The 25,468-nt window shown below is 39.0% G+C and overlaps 1 protein-coding gene across 5 annotated transcripts in view; it reads right to left on the reverse strand.

Annotated features, from left to right (window-relative positions):
* Positions 1 to 18,371, reverse strand: part of GOLIM4 (golgi integral membrane protein 4) — a 74,828-nt gene extending 56,457 nt beyond the window's left edge. For all 5 annotated transcript variants that reach the window (XM_088794590.1, XM_088794589.1, XM_088794588.1 and 2 more), the window contains exon 1: positions 17,535 to 18,371. In XM_088794590.1, the coding sequence (XP_088650716.1) occupies positions 17,535 to 17,721 (187 nt within the window). In that variant the 5' untranslated portion in view covers positions 17,722 to 18,371. The remainder of the gene's footprint in view (positions 1 to 17,534) is intronic.
* Between the last annotated feature and the right edge of the window lie 7,097 nt (positions 18,372 to 25,468).

The raw sequence follows: 25,468 nt of genomic DNA on the forward strand, positions 1-25,468 counted from the left end.
GAAAGGCAGACTGACAGAAAGACAGCCAAGTCATCTGTCTCTATGAATTTTCCATAGCTTTCTCACAAGTCCTTGGGTATAAACATATATAATTGCTAGAACCTTCAGGTAAATCTAATGGCATAAATTTTTCATTTTTTTTACAAAAGAATCTGAGTGAAAATGCAACATTTTTTAAAAAAACAAAGCATTACATATACCCACGAGAAGTCTACAAAAAAAATTGAAATGCCCAAATCTACCCATGGGTCCATATCCTAAATTGTTTTAGTTTTCTCTTTATCCACATAAATTAGTGTATAAAAGTAAATCCTATGGTCTATTGCATCTGCTTTTGCTGCTAAACTCAGCATATTAAATGTTCAAATACTTTGAGAGAGTAGGTCTACTTATTCCACGTCATTGAGAGCAGAGTCATAAAAACCTAATAGAAAAGACTTTAACTTTAAAGACTACTTTATTCACATTCTATCTCTTGATGCCAGCACATGGATAATCAAATGTATATCTCCCAAGATAGCCTGTGGGTAGTAGGTGCTTCAAAACAAGTTCGTTGAATAAAAGAACATGTTGACTTACTGCCTTTTGTTTAGAATTTATACTAAGTGCTTGTTCATTCTAAACTCATACTCTTTGCCAAGACAATACAAATATGACTATAATCAAGTTACTTAATGTTAATATTTTTAAGAGTCTATATCAAATCACTGTAAAAATGATTCTTCAAATAAAAGCTTTCTTCTATCTCACACTGTACCAATTTTGAAATTGACTATGATAGATGGGGTCATCATTCCAAATTCTACACCCCTCACTATTGTAATCATACACCCACACCCTGCCATTCCTGCTGTAGTGCCTGCCGTTAGGGGCAGAGTACTCTTCCGCACCCCAATCCATTAATGTTGGGACCTATCACCTGACCTGCTTGGTCAATGAGATGTGGACAAAAATGACAGTGAGACAGTTCAGCCAAGACTTTAAGAGGCATCGCATGTTCTTAACACTCTCCTTCTTGTGCTCCTGTGATCCACCCTGAGAAGCACACCCCCAGGCAGATGAAGTCCTTTCAGCTCAGGTCATAGAAAGGAGGCATTCAGAGTCTGCCTGTAACTGACCAGAAACCTGCTGTCTATGCCCAAGTCCAGGCAAGTCAGGCTCAGCCAAGCCCAGTCCATAATGGCCAAAGCAACAGCCAAACTGCAAACTCGTAAACCTGAATACATTTGCTACAGTAAACCACTGAGATTTTGTAATCGTTGCAAAACAAAAATTAATATACTGGTGCTCAGTATCTTTATAAGGCTTACTCATGTAATATTAGTTGCATGAAACTACACCTTCTTAATTTACCTATCCTAAACTAATAGTAATTTTCTTTGGCTATCTTTTATTTTTGAAAACAGAATCAGAAACCTTTTTAATAAAGGATTTTTAAAAGAAAAAGTTATCACAAAAAGACATTCATTCTATAACTAAAGTCTAATTTCCAGAAACAAACTATAATATAGCGAATAAACCATATTCAAAAAAATACAAGTTATAATTTTGTAACCTTGGATGTTTCTACAATTTACCAATCATTCCTCCAAGTGAACTAAAAGTAAATCACCTCCCTAAATACCTGATATATTCTACAACCGCTTGTCTGGTTTTCTGAGCAGTGTCTCAAATAGTTTTCCTTCAAAATGTCACAGGTGTGAACTAACTAGTGTGTGTGTGGGGGGGGGGCAGTATGAATTAGTATAAGTCCAGAATTAAGGAAAAGTTCAGTAAGTATAATTTTCTTGCTTTTGAATACTAATACTTTCAGGGCTTGCCTGAATCACTAGATAGGAATCATCTGTCAATTCTTTGGCTAGGAGGATATCTTTCCTTTTCATGTCCCTAAATATTTAGAAATCTGTTATTTTAAATCTGAGTAGATTTTTGTTTATACAAATATTTTATTTTATTTTCTAGCATAATTTATAAAAACAAACTGTAGCTTAACAAAAATTCAATTATCACAGTTATAAAGGTAATATTAATGAGATTTTCATGGATCAATTCCAAGAACATCTTTCCCTTCCTGCCATTTATATATAATAAATCAAAACTATACTGTGACCATGTATCATATATTAACAAATTGCTGAGCATGAGTCACTACAGGTAATTCTTATTTTCATTCTTGTTCACTTAAGCCAACATCTCAGAATTTAAAAAAAAAAAAAAAAGTCACAAAATTTTAACTTAGATGAACTCTTAAGGATAGTTCAACTACCCTCCAGATGTTTGAGTTAACTCCATAATATTCCTCCTGAATGCTCAGTTATACTCTGAACCTTTCCTGTGACAGGCAGTGTTCCCAAACCAGGGGGATTGTGAATGTTTCAGGAAATTAATTTAGCCAAAGGCAGTAATTGGACCTTTCGCCAATTTCCACTTTTTAAATAAATTAATTACTTTAAAAATGACTCCTTTACACAATACAAATGGAAAAAGGATGTACCAAATGAGCATGAGTGATGGTGAAGAGAGAACAAACAAGCGAGCTCATATCTGGGCAGTCCCTTGGGCAGCACATTCTTGACTGAACAATGATATCAAGGCATGTGTTTTGAACATTAAGTTTTAGTTGTTTTATTTTTGGCCATATTTTAAAAATTATACTAACAGACCTGTGCATACAGACAGGATGCATAAAGATATTAAATTAGCACTGCAGGATAGGGGCAATAAAAAGATAATGATTTTGCAAACGTTCTCAAAATAGTCCTTAAGCTGCATTATCTAACTCAAAACAGTCATGAAGCACATTAAGAAGCTGCTAGTAGTCCTTGGGGGGGGAAAAAAAGACAAAAGAACAAGAGTTTTCATAACAGCAGGGATTGCCATTAACCAAATGTCCATCAATAGCAGGATGGATAAACTGTGATAGACTTACTCATAGAAATGAACAATCTATATCTACATGTAACAGCTCAGATGAATCTCAATTGAAGCAAGACATCAAACACAAGAATATATATTTTTAGATTTCAATCATTAAAGTACAAAACTAGGCAAAATTAATCCATGGTGATTATCCTTTGGAGGTGGGGCTGAGTTACTGAGCAAAAGGGGCTCATGGAAACTTCCAGGGTGCTCATATTGTTACGTGCTTTGATCAGGTTGTTGGTGACACAAATGTGTTTGTGAAAATTCATGAAGCTGTATGCATACAACTTGTGCACTTTTATGTATATATATTACAATTCATAGTTCAATAACTAAAATGTCAAAAAAAAAGTAAACGTTCGATTTGATTGGGCTATTCACATGCCCAATGTTTTATTTGTGAAGTGTGTGATTCTTTATCTTGTCCAATATATATTAGGTCTAAAAGTAATTTTGTCTAGTTTTAAAGCTACAATATATAACTAATTTTAAACTATATATACATCTGTGCCATAATCAAATACACTGTTATTTTCAATGTGTTAAAAATTCAGAGAAAATTTAACAGTGTCACTTAAAATGAGAAAAAAATTTAAAGGTCTTATATAGCATGAATCTTAATTTTATTATGTTTAAAATTACCTTTATTATACAATCATTGATAATACACAGAGATAAATTTTCTTTTACATAAAGTTACTTCTGTATCATGTAGCACATAAAAGATTCCTATAAGGAATTTGTGAGATTATATATGTTATAATGAAAAAGTTTTGAGAATTAGAGGGAAAGTTGGGTAACACTTTAGTCATGGAGAAAAAATTATGGTCAGAACTGTGGGTATCTGCAAATTCCAGACTTGGCACCAACAAACTGTGAACTGTGTCAGGTCAGTACTGTCCAATAGAAATACACCATGAATCACATTTGTAAGTTTTAAACTTCTAGCAGCCACATTTTAAAAAGTAGGGAGTATATGTGCACTGTAATACACCAATAATATATCTAATGCAACACAACTGTTAACTGAAATGTAATGCCACCAAAACAATAAAGTTTTTTCACCGAAAAATATTTCACAATGTTTTAGCTTTAACTTTTAAATTAGTTAAAAATTTGAACCTCAGTTCCTCAGTCATACTAGCTGCACTTGAAGTGATTTTACAATACATGACCAGTGGCTACCGCATTGCACAGCACAGATGTCACATTAATCTCTCTGAGGCTCACTTTCTTCTAAACTAAGTTAATCAGATAAAGAATTTCCCAAATATACAGTGGCAGGAGGAGACCTGACTCTGGGTGGTGAACAAACAATGCAACATATGGATGTATTATAGAATTGTACACTTGAAAGCTGTGTAGTTTTCCTAACCAATGTCACCCTAATAAATAGAAAGAAAAAAAAAAGAACTCCCAGTGAGAATTTTTGCCCACTGATGCCCACATGCCCCTGAGCCATTCACCACACAGGAATGCAGCCCGATGTCCAGGGATCTTAGGACTTTCAAAGTGGGAAATCTGGATGTTTACATAAAATATTATTTTTCCTTGCAGACAACTACCATGACATTTCTCAGAGCCCTGTGTGGGACAAACCAAAGCATATCCATATGCTGCTCTTTGCAACCTGGTTCTACAAACATTCTCTCTTGCTCTTCCAATCTATGATTTATTTAGGAGTAATTTGGCTTCTACATCTGGAAACTGAAAAACACAGCTGGAGAGTCAGTTGAGTCATGAGCTTCAAAGCCTCCTCTAAAGTCAAGGTGAAGCTGTAGCTGCTGTCAGGAGGTGACAGCCAGCGGTGAAAGTCAGGAGGATCTCTGTGTGAGCTTAAACCCTTGTCTCCAGAATGCAGACAAGTCTGAAATAGAATCATCCTAAAGTAAGGAACAATCCAGCCCCCGATTTTGGATCAAGGACAACGTGCCAGAGATAAATGGAAAGGGTGGTGAAACCAACTACACCATAGAGACTACCACTCTTAATACCCAATCCCTATGGAGCCTGCCTGGATCTCCCAGGGTATGTGAAATCCAGAAGGGCACAAGGTACACAGGCCAGGGACAGTGGAAAGCTGCAGAGGTGAAGCAGGAAGTAGTAGCTTGAGCAGCCATCAGCTCGTTCTTTAGCTATAAAGATGGGAAGAGGAGGGGTGGGGATGGGTGGTGGTGGCAGGTGGACTCCAAGGAGACCAGTTCTCAAGTCCAGGTGAGTCACCAACTGTGAATATTAACTGTTTAATAGCATCTGAAAAGGACAGACTTCCCCCTGAGAGACAAAGTTAGAAACTCTGTTTTGTGAAAACTGTTAAAACCACATGCGAATGCTGTTAAAACCGCATTATAGTTCCAGAGTAAGAGAGCCTGGGAAACTGAGGGCCTTGGGTTAGGATTGAAAACAGTTTGAGCATTAATCCCAAGTGTGTCACTGTTGCTATGTGACTTCTAGTTCTCCAAATATAAATGGTCATAATATACCATATTGCCTTAGTCTATAACACAGTGTTGTTTTCAGTACCAAGTGATATCATGACTATAAAGCAATATGAAAACTATAAGTTTCTCATGCAATTGTAAAGCATGTTTTATTATTATTATTATTTACTAAGCAATTAGAACCGGATTATAGGAACAGAACTATTAAACGCCATTTAGGTCCCTAATCAGGATTCCTCTTAATTCTGAGGTGGGTGGAGTGGGTTAGGGCTTTAGGGGAATAGTAGTGAGCATTATTACTCCATTACAAACCCAGTTACTTTCTAGAGAATTCATAGGATGGGACCAGGGGAGTTCAAATTCCAAGGTGGACTTGAAAAGACCTCACAAAGAGGAATTTGCCCTAAAGCAGTGGTTCTTAAAACTTTTTCAGGTCACTGGTGCTTTGAGGATCTGATAAAAGCTATGGCTCTGTCTTGGAAATGGCACATATACAAAAGTGACGTATATTTTTCAGAAAATTCATGGACCCCCATGGATCCCAAATTGAAAACGTCACCTCAGAGACAAGACCCACGGTGTGGTCTTAGGATTGAGTTACCGCTGGGTAGGAGGCAGTTTTAAGAACAGCTGGAAGCCAACAATAAAAACAGAGCAGCCTTTTTTTAAAGGTTCAGCCTCTACTCAAAGTGTTGCTACCGTGGGACCCTCAGATAAAGACTTCTTGGGGTGTATGTAAGGGCTACACCGTTATTCTAGCTAACTCTTAGCTACTGCTTCCTTGGACAGTTTCAACAGAAATGAGCACCTTCTAGTTCAATGCATATGGACCCTAAACAACACAGGGAGTAAAAGGTATATGAGAAAGGAAAAAATACATAATATAAAAAATACAATAAAAAATATATACACATATATATGTGTGTATGTGTGTACATGTGTGTGTGTATATATATATGTGTATATGTATTTCCTGTACATCTCCCTAAGAACCATACTGCACATGTTAGCACTACACTGTAGAACATGTAGGGAATTTTTGCTATTTTGGTTTCTGGGACAGTGAACAGAGACCACCCATCACAGGAACCTTGTGATATCCATATGAATATTACCAAGAGAAGTCCACAGCAACATAAAGTGACACTAAATGTCACAGCAACAACCTGGCACCTGTACAGATAGGAGTGGGCAGGAAGAGAATCACTTATACTACAGAAATTCAACAGCAACTTCTCAATGACAAGAACAGAACTTGCCTTGACTCTTGAATGGAATATGGCCTCAAACATTTTGACAAAATATTCTCTATCCACTTTCCAATCCAATCTCTTAAGAAACGTTTAGGAAAGTGAAAAAGAAAATAGGTATTTATCTCATGCATTTATAACTATTAAAATATGTTTAGGAGAGTAAGGTCATACTGAATTAGGCATTAAAATTGTTCAGAAAACATTTAATAACTTTTTCATAATATGCTCTTGTGCTCTATTTTTATAAATATCACAAAAGAATATTCATATATTGCAGTATTTTAAACTTGACTTTCAAAGTAGGGATGAATAAGTTGAAATTACCAGTCAAGCAGTTAATGTTCTTTCTTTAAATCAAAGATTTTTATCTAAGACCATTACAACTCTATAAAAAATTATCTTCTGACTATCAAATACCAAGGTCTTCACCAAGGACTGCAGTCTATAAAGTCAGAAGGAACATTGAGAAGTAAAAATACTATATGAACTAACAAACTGCGCTGTATTCCCATCTACTTGTCACTTGTGGGAGTGGGAAATTTTCACATATTGTCAATGGATTTTTGAAACTCCCCAAGGACATGGTGCCTTCCACTTTGGGATTTCTCCTGACAGCCTACTAGTTCGGTTTATACTTCAGAGTTATCTGGAACTCTCTTTCTTTTAATTTTTCCAGGTCAGATAGTTTAACCACCAGATACTCTTCCTCTGAATTGCCATAATTTCAAATGTCACTTCTTGCTAATATACTTCAAATTAAATGGTAAATCACAACTTAATATGAACAAAATGTTTTTTTACAAAAGTATTATGTTACATAATCCAGGAAAACAATTGAAAACAGTGCCTGGTGTTCAATAAATGTCAGCTTATGAGGACTTTGGTAATGATATGCCAACAATGAAAGTAACGACATTCTCACCTTGTGGTAGGCAGCTACTAAGATGATCCTCAATGATCCCCACCTTGTGTTATTCAGACATTCACAAAACCACTTCACTTGAGCTTGAGCTGAACTTAGTGATTCAATTCTAATGATCAGAATATGGTAGAAGTAATGTTTGATCACTTTCAAGATTAGGTTACTAAAAATACTTTCAGCTTTTATCTTGGGTTCTTACACACTCTCTGTCTCTTGGATCTCTTGCCCCAAGGGAAGGAAGCTATCATGTTGTTAAGTTCCATGTTGGAGCTGTGGAAAGCCTTATGGAAAGGCCCAGATGAGTGAGATCGGACACAGATCTTCTGAGGCCTACCAACAACCACACTGGGAATCCTGAAGCAGAGTCTTCAATCCCAGTCGAGTTTTGAGATGACTTCAACCCTGGTCAGCAGCTTCATCATGCAACATCATGACAAATCTCCAGAGAAGCACCCAGCTAAGCCCAGATTCCTTTCCAACAGAAACCGTAAGATAATATTTGTTGTTCTAAGGCAATTCAGTTTGGGGATAATTTGCTGTGCAAATAGGATAACTAATAGGAAGTATGGTGCTGCCGTAACAAAAATCTAAAATGTGAGAGTGGCTTTGGAACTATGAAGTGGGCTTCAAGAAGAGTGTGAGTGAGAGTGTAAAGTGCCTTGAACACACTGTTCACAGAATTTTGCACTCTGAAGAGATTGCTAGTAAGGGCATAAATGGAAGTGAGGAAAATCTTATTTGAAACTGGAAATTACGTCGTGATAGGTTTAACAATACCCACACCTATGTACAGTGACATGACCTGCAGTCACTTGTAACTGCATGAGGAGTAAGAAACGTGCGACATGAACTGGGTGATATAGCTAAGGAGATTTCTCAGCAAAATGTGCAAGGTGCTACTTGGTTTCTTCTTCCTGATTTATAGTTAATTGTGAGAAGATAAATAGAGGACAGGACTACTAAACAAAAAGTAGGCAGGGCTTGATGATTTTGAAAATTCTCAGCCTCTCCTGACAGCAAACAATGCTAAAACTAAGAAACAGCTTCCAAGCAAAGACCAATTCAGAGAACTGTCAAAATAAAACATGATCTAAAGATGAGACTGAGGTTGTGGGTTTTCAAATCCTTGTTAAGACTTTGAAATGTGGTGTCTTGGAGTATTATTCAGTCAGACCATGGCATCTCCCAAAAGTTTAAGGGTGTGGCTCACAGATCCTTTTTCAAGAGGCCTTTGGGAAGTTAAAGGGCATTGTCTGTCCTTTGTCTCAGCAGAAGCCCAAGGAAGAGACGGATTTATTGCCAAGAAATATGTGGGTGTGTTTTTTTGTCTAACAGAGTCAATCCCAACAAGCTTCATAGGAGACCCACAAAAGCTTTGAGAGTGTTTTATCAGCAGAAACTACCAGTTTGGATAGATACGGTACAAAATGGAAACAGGTCAAAGGTCCCCAAAATTCTACTGGCTGGAAGCAGGCTGAGAAAAGTCGGCTGCAGGCACATAGTATCTTTCATGAAAAAGGAAGGATGACTCAGAGAGTGACACCAATAGTCCAAAGGGTAGAACCAGCAGCCATGGAGTATTCCCAGGCCTGAAAACCTAGTTAAGGAGTATTTGCCCAGCTGGACTTCAGAATTACTATGAATCAGTGACTCTTACATACTTTGGATTTTCTGTTTTGTTGAAAAAAGAATGTGGAGGTATCTGATGCCTGCCCCACTGCTGTATGTTGGTTGTGCTGAGATGAAAAATCTTGACTCTTTAGTTTCACAGATCTAAAGATGAAGAGGAACTGTACTTGAGAAGTTGTACATGAGGAACTATACCCAAAGAGCTTTGTTCACCCACACCCAGATCAAACTTAGATGACTTCTGGATTTTAAGCTGATGCTCACCTACAAAGAGGATTTATTTTTCATCTTCCAATAAAAGCGATGTCTGACATCAGTACAAGTTAACATGTTTTATAGCATCAAACGTTTAAAAAGCACATAAAGTCCTTTTAAAAATTCTCTTGAAATGCTTGTTAATAGGTTGAGAGATTGACACAATAGGAATCAGATTCATAATGTTAAATCTTACTAATGTAAAATATGATAAACTCTTCTACACTAACAAAACTAAATACTCAAGTAGTTATCAGCTACCCAATTTTAATTTATGTTTAGGATATTTATTTTATAGCAACAAGCTATCGTTGAGAGTACACAAGCCATGGGAATGCTCTCTCAAATATCCTGATTTGCAGTTTTGTTTATAACAAAAATTCCACCTAAGAAAGGGGTCTAAATGAGATATGAAATGGGAAATGGAATGTTTAACTCTCCTAAAATAATTATATATTTTTCAGAAATTCACTAACTCTCAAAGGAAAAGAAATGATGTCATCTGAATGTTCTATTATGCCTTACCCTTCAGACAGCATCTCCTCTTCTTCTGTTCACTATCTATCATACTGACATTTTATATATGAAAAATAGTTAAAGCAGTATTTTTTTAATGTCATATTGTTACAAACAGCAATTTATTTCATGTCCGTGTCCCTCCAGGCTGAGACTGTTTAGTGAGGCTCATTAGTGAAGGGCAATCACTGGTATGTCCTCTGGATAGGCACTCACAGGTGGAGAAAAGCAAAGAACACAGATATGCCATTCAGAAATACATAGCATTGTTAAAAATAGCAACACCGATTTCTGTTCTAAATGAGAAGAGGGTGCTGCTATTCTCCAGAGAGAGCAGAGTATAGTGCAGCAACGTTACATTGCGCGGGAAGTCAGGATATGTGGGCTCTGTGCCTAGCTTGAGACCCATAGTAGGTGATTCATCAGCTTCTGCATTGTTTTCTTAACTGGAAAATTCAGTGTTCATGTCAAATTGAAACAGTTAATTAATTCCTAAACTCCAGATATGCAGGTACTCCAGACAGGAGTTCTTACTTATGGGATGCCAAATATTCACTTTTTCTCCTAAAATAAACTTCTAAAGAGAAAACTTTGCACTAGTACATTGTAAATGAAAAATCTGACTTATACAGCATGAATGGATTTCAATTTCAATGCAATAAAACAACAAAACAATTATTAAATTCTAGCTATCAGGCTGCTGGCTGCCTGAAGCCTGCTCTGAGGGAAAAAAAGAGCAACTCTATCTAGGAGAATGATTCTAGCATCAAATTGAGAGTTTCTCCTTGACTTCTCAAGAACACACTGAAAGGGGATTTAAAAGGGCATATATTTCTTATTATGTGATTCGATGCTATTTTATGCAGGATCTGCATACAACCTAAAATCAATTCCAGTATCAACCAAAATCACCTGTGTAACAGCAGCAACTGCCTTACACTCTAGAAATGCGGCATCAAATAGTCACACCTGTTAGTTCTGATGCTAAATTTTATCTTGAATCCTCATACGACCCATCTAACCTACTTTTTCAAAACCAGTAATAGTGTCATGAAACACTAAAATAATTTTGAAGGCGATGGAGTACTGTGGAGGAACACAAGATAGGAAGTCACATCAGGGTTCTAAGCTCAGTTTCATTAGATTAGACCTTGACACTGGCATGTTAACTAACCCCTCTGGTCCTCAGATTGCTCATTCACATTAAAATGCTTGTGTCACTTTTAAATAAGAAAATGCATGTAACATGCTTAGCACAGTACCTGAACACAGTAGATACTCAATAAAAGTTATCTATTTAAAATAATTAAATTCTTTTTAAATTAAATTTATTGGGGTGACAGTGGTTAGTAAAATGACATAGGTTTCAAGTGTACAATTCTATAATACATCATCTATATATATCACATTGTGTGCTCACCACCCAGAGTCAGTAATTTAATTCTTTCAAATAAACTTGCAAAATTCTGTCACAATCAATTCACTTCAAATAACACTGGCTTGAAACAAAAATATAGTTTGCCATTTTTCTATTATAATAAAGTTACATTAACTTTCACTTCCAAACAAAGCTACAAAACCCACAAACCACTGACTGGCAAAAGAAGCAAAAACATTATGTCCTCAGTGATAAAAGAACACTTAGTTGTCAAAATGAAAAACAGTAACTCTTAGTTGCTACCACATAAATGTTTTCAGGTCTTTTCTTACCCAAAAAAAGGTCAAAATGGCAGAAACGACAGAGTGAGAGTATCTTAAATCAAATAAAAGTTTCAGCCAAGTTGGACACACGGTTCTGAAAAGAGCTGTATTTAGGACATAACCAATAACACTATTATTTATGAGATGTAGTAAACTGTGGGCAAAATGAAAAAGACAGCCCGCTACTAATCCAGTGACAGTAGTCCTGATCGCCTAATAAATGTGGCAGGAATGCACTCCAGGATTCACGCTCGGCACTTCAGGTGTACTGTCTCTAATCCATACCAGTGTGCAAGATACACATTGCTATCCAAAATTAAATATGAGGATCTGAAGTTCAGAGAAGTTACTTGCCTGGCCAGGGTCACTCTACCGGGAAGCACCAGAGTTGCATTCAAATTGTATCTGACCAGAAACCCACTCCCTTCACTAGTGTGTTTCTTTCCTTTTTGGACACAAAGATGTGTGTAAGAATCATTCTCAATGCTTTGAAACTCATGAACTGATATTAATTCCCTTTTCTCTTTCCTTTCTTTTGGTTTCTTACAAATCCTTTGCGTTTTGGTCCCCGCCAGCTTCAGTTGCCATTACCCTAACTCCAATTCACTCATTCATTAAGTCACTGAAACCTGGTCTTGTGCCCCAGCCCTATAAGAAACTGTCCTTGGTAAAGCAGGGGAGAATATAAAACAAAGTGAGGTTTTTAATCCAATCTGGGCTAAAACTAAAGGTTCACAGGTGATGAGCAATTCTCTGACGTGGTCAACCAGTATTGGCACGTTCCAATTTACAAGGATGACTAAGGCAGATACAATGTGTAGACTCATACCTATTTATGCAAATCATATACATTGAACAGAATGCTTAACTGAGTAAAATTTTCAAAAAGCATCTAGAAGCTCTTGTCTTTTATTCAGGGAATGAATTTTATGGCAGGGTTTTACATACAAATAAAAACTACTAAGTTTTTAGTTGATCCTAAGGAGTAATAATTCTGTCCCATTTTTAAAACAGAGCTGAATGCAACAAAAATAGCTTGATAAATATCTCCTTTTAACTGTAACACGTACTTCAGTGAAAGTGTTTATTTAATCATCAATATCTAATTGATGTTTATTAAGTTCTAACTTTGCACTAGAAAACGAGCATACCTACCTACCATGTTTCCCCAAAAATAAGACCTAGCCAAACCATCAGCTCTAATGCATCTTTTGGAGCAACAATTAATATAAGACCCAGTATTATATTATATTATAGCCAGTCTTATATTAAACTAAGACTGGGTCTTATATTAATTGTTGCTCCAAAAGATGCATTAGAGCTGATGGTTTGGCTAGGTCTTATTTTCGGGGAAACACGGTACCATGTGTTGTCCGCCCCTGTGGGTCTAAATTTCTGAGCTGTGTGAACAACTCTTGTTCCTGAGGTTCCCCAATAGTCCAAAATGCAAGCTACACCCTTCTAAGAATTATGTGCTGGGTGACACTATTAGTCCTCATGACAGCCCATTTTGAAGCTCTATTATCCTGATTACTTCATATGATGAAAACAGGTCACAGACAACTTAAGGAACTTGCCCAAGATCACACAGCTGGTTTAAAAAAACAAACCAAAAAAAAACAAAACAAAGAAAAACCACAAGAAATCAAATCCAAGTGCCCTGACTCCTCAGTCCTTAGCCATTACACTTTATTGCTCAATATATATAAGCACATTCATAGGCAGAGAGAAAATACCAGATCGGTATATAGACCTACTATTTACTGAGTGCCTACTATATGCCAGGCACCAGGTACTAGAGATGGAAGAATTAAAGAAGCCTGGCCCTGAGCTGAAAGAAACTTAAAAACAAAAAAAGATTCAGGGTAGGTTGAAAACAAAGTAACCAGTTACAATATAATGTGTTCATGCTCAGGCTAGTGGGCTATCTATCCTGCCAGTTAGGGGAATACAATCCAAAGGACAACTAATGTAAACAACAGCATGACTCTTAGAAGCACCAAACTTTTTTATTTTAAATAGCTGTAATACACTTGACAGGAACAGTAGCATAGAAAACTTTACATAAACCTTTTCTTGACGGTTTCTGGTCATCACTGGGAAGACCAAGAACGCCGCAATTATGTCATACAGTATTTCCAGAATGAGGGGCTCTTGCCCCTACTTTTTAAAAATTTAAATACTTGTATCTCTCTCCCAGATTTTATTGCAAACGGTTATTGCCTACCTCTAGCAGTTACACTCTCTCCTAATCTGAAATGATACAGAAGAGAGTTAATGAGTAACCATTCCCTAAGATTAAATTGTCAGGGAAGGTCGCTTCTCCAGAGTAAAGTACCCAGATTTATAACAGTTTACCTAGTTTCTTTGATGTTCATTTAAGTACAACAAAAAGAGGTGGCTAATGATAAAAATAAATTCTATCAATTTTAAAATTTGACCCACAACAAACCTGGGAAAGAGAAAGAAATGAAATATGTCACCTCAAACAGGGACTGTGACAATAGTTAACAGCTAATCTTTAACGAGCAATACCTACTATGTGCCAGGTATATTAGTTAGCAGCTTAATTTGATTAATTATTTTATCCTCACAATACCCCTATGGAATAAGTCATTCTAATTTCCATTATATGAGAAAAATAAGGCCCAAGTTCACAAAAAAGCTGCAGGACTAGAATTTGAATCACATGCTCCAGGTGAAAAAAAAAAAAACACACACAAAAAAACTTCAAATCTCTTTGTGGGCAAGCAGGTGAAGTAACTGTGAAGTGGCTCAATTTTAAGATTACAGAGCTGTAATTCTCAACCTTGGGTGCACACAGTAATCACCTGGGGAGACTGCCAGGTGGGTTCCACCCCCATTCCCCCCATAGATTGTGATTTAATTGGTCTGGGAGCTGCTCAGGTAATTCTAATGCCCAGTCAAAGCTAAGAATCACTATGTGTAGACACAGAGAATGGCTCATGGCCCACATGAAAGGAGTTTTAAAAAATGTAAAAGAGTAAGGAAACAATGTGCTGCTCAAAGGTTGTTAGTGCTGCCTCTGCCACCAATATGTAACCTCTGCCCCGCTTCTCAAAAAAATTAAGAGAGAGCATGGGTGGAAGATAGTAAATAGACAGGCTGGCAGACGTAGACATTTGTTTTCAGTGGAGAGGGGGTTGCCTCATCTTGGAACTTCCCCCATGTCACCCCCCCACCATCTCCTATTTATGGAATCGTCCTACTACAAAATGCACTTGGAGTTAGACATAACCTACTTTCAAAATAAGCTCTGGAGTACAACCCATTCTTAAACTGAAGATGACCTAAATATGCTCACTTAACAAATGTATACCTTCAAATTACAGGGCCAAACTACTTCAACATTTCAAGAACTGTATTTTTTAAAGAAGGCCACTGATAGTTAACTCTGATCTTAACTATCAGTGGCCTTCTTTAAAAAATCCAAGCCAGGTCAAGACATCTCATGTAACTAAGCAAGACTGAAGAAGGGAGAGTCTAAGCCCTAAAAACAAATGCAGGTGGTACATAGCATTACTGAGTAAAATGCCATTTATCATTGGTAAAGGGAAGCCAACCTGTATACCACCAGAAAAATCTTCATTAAATGGCCTGCAGATGTGAAATCCAAAATAAATGCTACAGAAGTCAACTGTGAACCCATTAAAAATAAAACCTGTAGCTTGCTTGGGATATAAGTTTTCATGCCTAACCATATTATTATTGTTGCAATTCAAGAGGAAATGGCAAATGAGTAAATTAAGAAATGGCCTTTAAGGCTACTCATTCAAAGTAGCTACAACAATTTTTCATCTCCCGCTGCAGAGCAAATGTGTATTTTAATAGTCCTGTATTACCACTTACCACCACTCTCCCCCACTACCACCACCAAAGGAAGACAAAAGTAGAAAAGAAATCGAGACTGACTTTCAAAACGGCATACTGCAACATAAAGGCCATGACTCAGAAACCAGGGCCTTGGCCAATGAGTTTCAGCACTGGCAGTTGAGGCTACTGCATTACTTGGGTAAAATATTTTGTCGTTACTTTGTTTTGTTTTTTCAAAAAGCAGAGACAGGGACATGAAGCCTGTGAAAGCAGACAAAAGTGTGTGGGGTTAATTTTCTCACTAGTTTAGGATAATTTTACTTGTTAATTGCATAAACATATATTGCTCCCCTCCTGCACTGTGCACTGTGCAGTGCTCAGGATGTGTTGATGAATACGACAGCGCCTGCTCTCATCGGTCTCCTAAAGTAAGAGACCAAAGAACCAACCTCATAATTCACCACACAAGCCCCTTCCAACCATGAGTGTGAAAATCCAGTCCTGTCATTGTACTATTAGCACATTTTCCTCTTGGTCTAACTGCCCTGAACTTCACAAGGAAGCCGCTGATATCATCTAAATAAGTATGTAAATAAATACCCATACTTTGCATACCAACAATAATCCATGGGTAAATGTCAAGAAGTTTTAAGAAAAGTTTTTTTTAATCTAAGACTATATCAAAACAGGTTTTCCTTTTGAACCAAGCCCAGCTCACATATTTTCACTGCCTGTGGCTATGCAGCTTCAATAAGCTAAAAGTACTTTCCTTTCTTCCAAGTTGGGAAGAGCAAGTAAGACCAAGCAATCAGCTGTGCATCATTTTCTCTCATCTTAATTTTTTTTTTTTACTAAAATATACTCAAAATAGCTAAAGCAATGAAAAGGCATCTGTTTTATATTTGTATACACCTACATGGACAGATCTATCTAGCTTGTATCTTCCTACTAATATGAAATAAGCTACATTTGCCCTATCAGCAAAGACTGTCAACATTTCACTGCAAAGTTTTTTTATTTTCATTTTTTTTTCTGGTTGGGGAGAGGGCTGCATAAGTGTTGAAAATTAACCACAAGTACAAGTGAAAGCTTTCACAACGTGTATAGGATGACTATGCGCTTAACAGGTCCACATGGTGCTTACTTTGCAGTCATGCATCATTTATGTTTCTGAAATTCACATTAAACGAGACTCTAAAATAAAATGATAGGTGCTTTAAGTCTTTCTGCAGGTCTTGCCCACGTTGTGTTTGCTGTGTCTGGCAAAGTGGAAAACTGTGTCTCCTCTTGGGCTTCTCAACGCTAATTGTAAAATACACACATACACACATACATACATATACATACATACACATACACACACACACACACACACACACACACACACACACGCCCAACTCCATGATAAACTAAGTTATTCAAGAAGACAAACTTTTTTTTTCCCAAAAAAAACATACCTGCAGGATGGTGAAGAGTGGTAGCGCGGACTTTTCTAACACATCCAACGTGCCTAGCCACCCCATTAACAGAAACTAGCAGGTCTAGGTTCCATTCGACTGGGCCATCAGTTTGGGAAGCCCGGTCATGGCTTAATTTCTCTTAAAAAAAACACCAGTTTGAGAAATCTCTGCCAAGCTCCCCATTTCTTAGGCCACTAACAAAGTCAAATGGAAATCCCTAGAAACCAGGAAAGCTATGCCTCTTCGGGACCGGCTGGCAGAATCGGAGCCAGGGTTCCCGGTTTGCCTGCGTGAACTGTAGCTGGGCCTTTAAGTGCTGGTAAAGGACTCAGTGTGCACCGGCCCATTCCAAGTCTAGCGGGGCCAGAGGCTGGCGCTACCTGCCCACTTCAAACATAACCGCCCGAGGAGCCGGGAGATCGGGGATGTCACATCCCCTGACATTCTGGGGCCCGGCCGCCCTGCAGGGCTCGCCTCTCAGGTCCCTGAAGGTCAGAGGTGGCACCCGCAGGGCCAACGGCTCACCAAAGCTACTTTTCCAGCTGTGGCGGAGGCGCGGGGCAAAGTTGGCCATTGGCCGCGTGCGTCCCGTTAACCGTACCTTGTAACTGGGCGGAAAGGGACTCCTGGTGCTGCTGGTACTTGAGCGCCACCGCCTCGGCTTTCCGCAGCTGTGTCTGCAGCTCATAGTACAGCATCGCGCCGTAGAGAAAGCCGAAGACCACGGTCAGCAGCAGCAGCGTCTGGAAGATCCGCTTCTGCTTTCGGGAGCACATCCCGTTTCCCATAGTCCCGCCTGGACCCCGCGCCGCGGCCGCCCCCACCGCCGCCGCCGTCTCTTCCTCCCCACGGCCCGAGCGAGCGCCTCAGCACCGGCCGCCGCAGGAGGTGGCCGGACGCAGCATGAGTACTGGGAGAAGCCAGACACAAAAGCCGGGCCGAAGGGGAAGTGGCGACCGCTCAGCCCCCGCGCGCCGCGGGGCGCGCAGCCATCGACGCCGCCCGGGCAGCCGCCGCCAAACTTTTGCGAAGCTGTCTCTCTGCGAGTGTCCGGGCCCGGGAGGGGGCCCTCCGCATAGTTCTGAGCGGGCTGTCCTCGCGCTTGTCCCCAGACGCCGCTGGCCTTCTTTCCTCCTCCCCACTTTTTGGCCCGGCTACCCCCGGCGGCACTCGGAGTCCCGCCCCGGCCCCTCCCCGCCCCCTCGCGGCGGTTCCCACTGCGCTACTTTGTTGCCACCAAAAGAGGGGGTGCGCCCTCAACAAAGGGACCCGGGCTCCAGGCGACGCCTCCGCGCGCGGCGTTGACGGTGGGTGACGGGTGGGGGCCGGCTGCTTGGCCGGGTTTGGGGGATTGCAGACCGGTGTCACTGACTGGGCTGCCGAGCCTTTGTCGCCGCCGCCTCCCACCCAACTTACGTGTCACCCACGGCCCCGCTATTCTGGCCAACGGGATTCCGGGAGGAAGTCCCACTCGGGCTCCCCGCTCATTGGGCCCGTCCGAGCCGCCGCTCCCTCCCTTCGGGGAGGCAGTACTGGGCTCGATTGGACGCCCGCTATGTCCGTCCGAACCCTGGGCCGCGCCTTCCCTCCCACTGCGGGGACCAGCGAGGGGCTCGTGGGCAGCGCGACCTCCTGGCGCCGGGGTGCGTCCACGTGGAGTGCGGATGGGGGTGGGGGGAGAGGCGGCGGAGTCTGGAGAGGGGTGGTTGGGGTGCGCCGGGGACGTGTGCCGGCCTGCAGCTGGGAGAGGTACGGTGTGCACGTGTGTGAGTGTGCGTATGTGTGATCCTGCACTCGGAACGCACGTGGGGAGAGGAGTAATACATTGTATATAAGTGGAGAGAGTGGATGGGAACAACTGCACTCTACCGAGTACCTTTTCTTTCCCTGTCCAGCGGGCAGATGCGGTAGACACAGGGATAGGTACATTGTCAGCACAATCTTCATAGTCAAACCGGAGATGTGCCAACTGAGCCTTGCCCCATCCAGTGTAACCAGTGTGGATGCCTGTGTGCCCATAGATGGCAGGACACGAGTCTGGAGACTCAAACACGCTAGCACGCTAGACTTACACTGAACTGTTCACGTGGGTTGAGGAAATCAGCTTACTTTTGGCAGGAGTAAAGAAATGATCTCACATTTTACCCCTGGCTGCAAATAGAATAATTTAAAAACAAATCTTATAGGCTGAAATGAGTATGCATTCATTTTGTCATATGTATTTGTTTTATTGGTGGCAAAAATACATCAGTTACATTGTTAAATTACATTTTAAAGGCCAACAAGGGTCCCCTATGTAAAAACAAGTAAAACAAACTTAGTAACCACAAACCTCTTCAAAAAAAATCCATAGTGTATTTGCTCTTTCTATGTACTTGAGCAAGGAAGACTGAGGTTATGCATAAATGATCATTTTGTTTCTGCACTTGACCTACATTCTAAGAAAGTAAATTATTTCTCAAATGCCTCCATAGTGTCGTGGAATTTATTACATACTGCATAATTTTTTATGACCTTCTAACCAGATTTTAGTTATCACTATCAATAATGGCCAGTGAGTGCTCAAAATGAGGGTAGATCTGTTTAGCCAAATACGGCATAAAGTCAGTCCCTGGTACAGAATTTGTTTAGGTTGGCTCTGAAGTTAGAGGATGTTAAAAGCCATAAAATAAACTGAATTAACAACCTAGCTAGCCTGTGACGTGTACAGTACCATGAAAACTAAGTGTGGCTGGCATGGGCTTTTCTCTAATAAGTAATAACTTACAGTATATTCTTCAAAATGCTTTCATGTTGAAATACACTATCTCACTTATCACAGCTTGGTTAAGTACACAGGCTCCTCAGCTTAAGATGGGGTTACATCCTAATAAACTCAGCATAAATTGAAAATATTGTTAAGTCAAAAATGCATTGAATACACCTAACCTACTGAATGTCATAGTTTAGCCTTGCCTATATTAAATGTGCTCAGAACACGTATTAGTCTACAGATATTGATAAATTAGGCAACCTTATCTAACACAAAGCCTATTTTATAATAAAGTGTTGAATATCTCATCTAATTTGTTATGCGTATGGTTTTCCTACCATCGTAAAGATGAAAAATTGTAAATCAAACCATCATAAGTCGAGGACCATATGTATTAGATTCACATTTTGGTAAACAAACAAACCAAAGTGACAGATAGCTCTAAGACCTTCTAGGTCATGCAAAAAGTTGGGAGCTCACAGGATTAGAATCCAGGTCAGAATCCTGTGCTTTCCTTCTCTTTCTCTGGTCAAAGCCAGGTTCTCATTCTTTTAAAACAAGTTATATTAACAAATTATATCTGGTCCATTAAAATGAGACCCTAGTTCAAAAAGAACAAGATCCAAAGAAATATTAGAGTTTCATACTGTCATGTAAATATTATATAGCCTTACTTATGAAAGCTGCAACTTTAAATGTCCCTCTTTCAGTTTCTTAGAAATTGAGACTGGATAATTCCTGTAACGTTGTTAAATTCCCCATAAGAAAGAATTCCTTGCCATTGCCAGTGTATGATTTGCTAAACAAACTGTTACTCAAAAAAAAAAAAAAAAAAAAACCTCCCAAAACTGCTCTGGAGGAAATGAAATTTTATAGCTATAATCCTCGACCATACTTGAATAGAAAATTATCCTAGCCGCAAAAGAAAAAGAAGTTGTACAGAGGGTTGGGAAATTATTGCTCATATATTATACAGTACGCAGTATTTACTTGTATTTCAAAAACTTTGGAAAATTCTTATGCTTCCAGAATCCATGATTACTCCTTTTAAACCTCTGATTTCTTTGCGTCTGACTCCAAAGGTATTCTTTGCCTAAAGCTGCTGTCTGACTCTACAGAAAATAATAAATGTAGACCATAAAACACAACTCAATAGTTTAGTCATAAAAGTTGAAAGAAAACAAAAATTATTACCTGAACTTATCCATTATTTCAAATTCAAGAAGGGTATGTAGAAGTACATAAAATCACTAATGGCAGTATCTTTGTAATATTACTTTTCCAAGGTGAAGTATGCTGCTAGTTTCATGAAAATATCAGTATAGAGTTTATGAGAGGCCAGCAATGGGGAAGCTACCCAGGGCCTATAAATTGAATTTACGTAACATGCCTTTGTTAGAGCTTGTAATAGATGAGCTATTTATACTGGTCTTGCTAGGTCTGTTGTTTTATTTTTGTTTATCATTTTAATAATAGTATTATATAATTATAATTCTATATGCCATATATATATATATATATATATATATATATATATATATATATATATATATAGTTAAAAAATTGTAAGTCCAAAGGAACTTCACTAATTTAATGTTTTATATCTAAGGCAGGCAAAAATTAAAGAGATTCAAGTTCTTACATTTGAGAAGGGCTAAGGTAACATTTGGGAACCTAAGCATTCTCTTCAGTTTCAGTCAATTTGTCATTCTAATAATATTTGCTCATTTTCAAAATAGGAGAAAACAAGAAAAATATAGCTGAGGAATACAGCCAGTATATAATTTGTAAAAATGGGTGATTTTAAATTAATGATGTTCAGGATCCTAGAGTAAATAATTTCCAGCGTGTGTGAATTTTTTCATTTAAATCTCTTTACTATAAATTGAATTCACAGTTTTTTTAATTTGCAAGAGAAGTCAACACCTAAGAAAAGCTGATGAATGTTAAATAATCTTTTTTAAAAATCTGTAACTCTGTGGTGATGGATATTAAGTGTACTTACTATGATGATCATTTCACAATTAACAACCTAGCTAGCCTGTGACATGTACACTATTGTAGCCTGTGACATATATTGAATCATGGTTTTGTACATCTGAAACTAATGTATGTCAATTATATCTCAAAAAAGAAATCAATAAAATTTTAAATGGTGTTTCAGTGTTAATAAATCACATTTTTAAACTTTTTATATGAAAAGGGCAGAAATTAACTATCCTTATTCCTCTTTAGGAAACTTCACTCTTTGTCTCTGCCTTTTTGCTACTTCTCCCATTTGCTATCACTTAATTAACACTCAGGCTTTGCTGCTTGCCACCCCTTTCTTTTTTCTTAAGATTTTTATTAAAATATCACTAACATACAATATTATGTTAGTTTCAGGTGTACATCATAGTTATTCAACAGTACCCACCTGGCACTATATAGTGTTATTACCACATTATTGATTATATTCCCTATGCTAAAGAAATGATCACCATGGTAAGTCCAGCAACCATCTGACACCATACCATGCTATCACAATACTATTATTGACTATATTTCCTATTCTGTATATTGCACCCCCAAGACTTATTTGTTTCATACCTGGAACTTTGAACCACTTATTCTTCCTTATCTCCCCTCCCCCTCCTTAAATTTTCAATTAGAGTTGACATTCTAATTATTTTATATTATTTTCAGGTATATAACATAATGGTTAGACGTTTATATAATTTAGGAAGTGATCCCCCTGATAAGTACACACCTGGCACTATACATGGTTCTTCCGATATTATTGATTATATTTTCTATACTTTACATCCCCATGACTATTTAACTATCAATTTGTATTTCTTAATCCCTTCACCTTTTTCACCCTGCCCCTATCCCCTCCCAACTATCACCCCAACAAATCTAGTACCCATCTGACACCATACATAGTTATTACAATATTATTGACTATATTACTTATGCTATACCCTACATCCCCGTAACTACTGTGTAACAATGAGTTTGTACTTCTTAATCTCTTCCCCTTTTCACCTATCCCCAACACCCCCTCATCTGGCAACCATCAAAATGTTCTCTGTATCTATGAGTTTGTTTCTGTTTCATTTGTTTATTTTGTTCTTTAGATTTCACTTAAAAGTGAAATCAAATGACGTTTGTCTTTCACTATCTGACTTACTACACTCAGCACAATACCCTCTAGGTCCTCTATGTTGTTGCAGATGGCAAGATTTCATTCTTTTTTACGGCTGAGTAATATTCCATTGTATATGTATACCACCTTTTCTTTATCCATTCATCAGTTCAGGGACACCGAGGTTGCCTTCATATCTTGGCTATTGAAAATAATGTTGTAATGACCATAGGAATGAGCACATCCCCTCGAAATAGCATTTTGGGTTTCTTTTGATAAATACCCAGAAGTGGGATTATGAGGTCTTTCTTTGTCTCTTGTGATAGCCTTTGTTTTAAAGTCTATTTTGTCTGGTATAAGTATTGCTACCCCTGATTTTTTCTTTGTTTGTTTGTTTCCATTTTCATGAAATATCTTTTCCATCCCTTTACTTTCAGTTTGTGTGTTTCTTTTAATCTGAAATGAGACTCTTGTAGGCAGCATATATAAGGGTCTTGTTTTCTTGTCCTTTCAGCCCCACCCTATCTTTTGATTGCAGCCTTTATCCATTTACATTGAACTTAATGGTCCATAGGTATGTAGTTATTGCATTTATTATTCATATTTCCTATTATTATTATTATTATTATTATTATTATTATTTTCATCTTAAAGAAGTCCCTGTAAAATTCCTTGTGGTACTGGTTGGGTGGTGAGGAACTCCTTTAGCTTTTTTTTATCTAGGAAGTTCTTTATCTGTCCTTTGATTCTTAATGACAGCTTTTCTGGGTAGAGTAACCTTGGTTGTAGGTCCTTTTATTTTCATCATTTTGAATATCCTGCCAATCCGTTCTGGCCTGCAAAGTTTCTGTTGAGAAATCAGCTGACAGTCTTATGGAAGCTCCCTTGTAGGTAAATAACTGGTTTTCTCTTGCTGCTTTTCTTCTTTGGGTTCATCTTGTTTGGGACTCTGTGCTTTCTGGGCTTGTATATCTATTTTCTTTACCAGGTTAGGGAAGTTTTCTGTCATTATTTCTTCAAACAGGTTTTCAGTTCCTTGCTCTCTTCTCTCTCCCTTCTCCTTCTGGTACCCCTATAATGTCAATGTTGGTATGCTTAATGTTGTCCCAAAGGCCCCTTAAATTCTCCTCATTTTCTTTCATTCTTTCTTCTTTTTGCTGTTCTGATTGGATGTTTTTTGCTACCTGATCTTCTAAATCACTGACTCGACCCTGTGCTTCATGTAATCTATTGATTCCCTGTAACGTATTTTTCATTTCTGTTTTTGTATTCTTCATTTCTTACTGTTTTTTTTTTATGTTTTCTATCTCCATTTTTATGTTTCCTATTTTTTTGTTGTTGTTGAAGTTCTCCCTGAGATCATTGATGATCCTTATATCCAGTGTTTTCAACTCTGTGTCTGATAGATTACTTGTCCCCATTTTGTTTAGTTCTTTTTCTGAAGCTTTGTTCTGTTCTTTTACTTGGGACATGCTTCTTTGTCTCCCCATTTTGGCTGCCTCCCTGTGTTTGTTTCTATATATTAGGTAGGGCTGCTATGTCTCCTGGTCTTAGTAGACTGGCCTTATGTAGTTGTTGTGCTGTGGGGCTCCATGGCAAAGTCTTCCTTGTCACCTGAGCTGCGCACACTCCAGGTGTGTTCCTTGGGTGGTTTGTGTGTGCCCTCCTCTTGTAGTTGAGCCTTGGTTGCTGTTTGCACATCAGTGAGTAAGATTGACCCTACGGCTCATTGGTTGTGAGGACTGGCTGTGACTACAGTGGAGGAGTTGTGGTGCAGGGGCTGATTCTACAGAGCAGGATCTGCCTCAGCAGGACTCTGGTGCCTGCCCAACCCACCCCTTGTGTGTGATGTCCTTGAAAGCAGCTGGGTGATGCTCCAGCTTGTTTCAACACTGGCCATGAGTGGCACCAGTTCCAGGGTCATCTAGGTGGTGACCTGCTGTAGGTGAAGTTCAGCCACAGCCCATGCCCCACGCAGGGTCACCCAGCAGGAGCCACAGAGCTATCAAGAAATGGCTGCCACCCATGCCATGCATGGAAGTGCCTCAAGAGGCCAAACCACAAACCAAAGCTGGCTCAGTCAGATGCATGGGACATGCTGAAGCCAGATGATGCTTGTCTGGGTTCCACAAACCTTTGAAATTCCCCAGGAAAGTCTGCAGCATGAGCCAAGGCAGGCGGTTTGTATGAAAATGACGCTGGAAGTGGGTTAGGTGGGCCTGAAAGTTGGGCAGGGCGGGGTCTCAAATCACCAGGGTGTGGTGAAGGAATCTCGTTAGCCAGGCAGATGGAGACTCAGATGTGACAGCCACCTGCATCTGCATTCCAGAAAGAGGGAGGGCTCAACAAAGAAACAAAGGTTTCTGCTAGCTCCTCCATCCAGGATAAAGCTGCCCCTCCAGCTCTGTCCCTAAGTCAGACAACTTAGTACCACACCATATGTCCCTGTTGCCTCTCCAGCTGCTGCCCCAGTGTTGGAGCCCAGAGCCAATGATTCAGTTGGTGAGTATGTCCCTGTATGGTCCCTTTAAAAGGAGCGCTTGGGACTCCAGCTGCCCACTGTCTCACTCAGTCACAATCTCCACTGGTTTTCATAACCAGAAATTATGGGGACTTCTCTCCCGAACTCTGGAACCCTGGGTTGGGGAGGGCCTGG

The sequence above is a fragment of the Rhinolophus sinicus genome, chromosome 17 (assembly GCF_057876585.1).
Source record: "Rhinolophus sinicus isolate RSI-liver-muscle chromosome 17, RSI-T2T, whole genome shotgun sequence".
NCBI classification, from domain to species: Eukaryota; Metazoa; Chordata; class Mammalia; order Chiroptera; family Rhinolophidae; genus Rhinolophus; species Rhinolophus sinicus.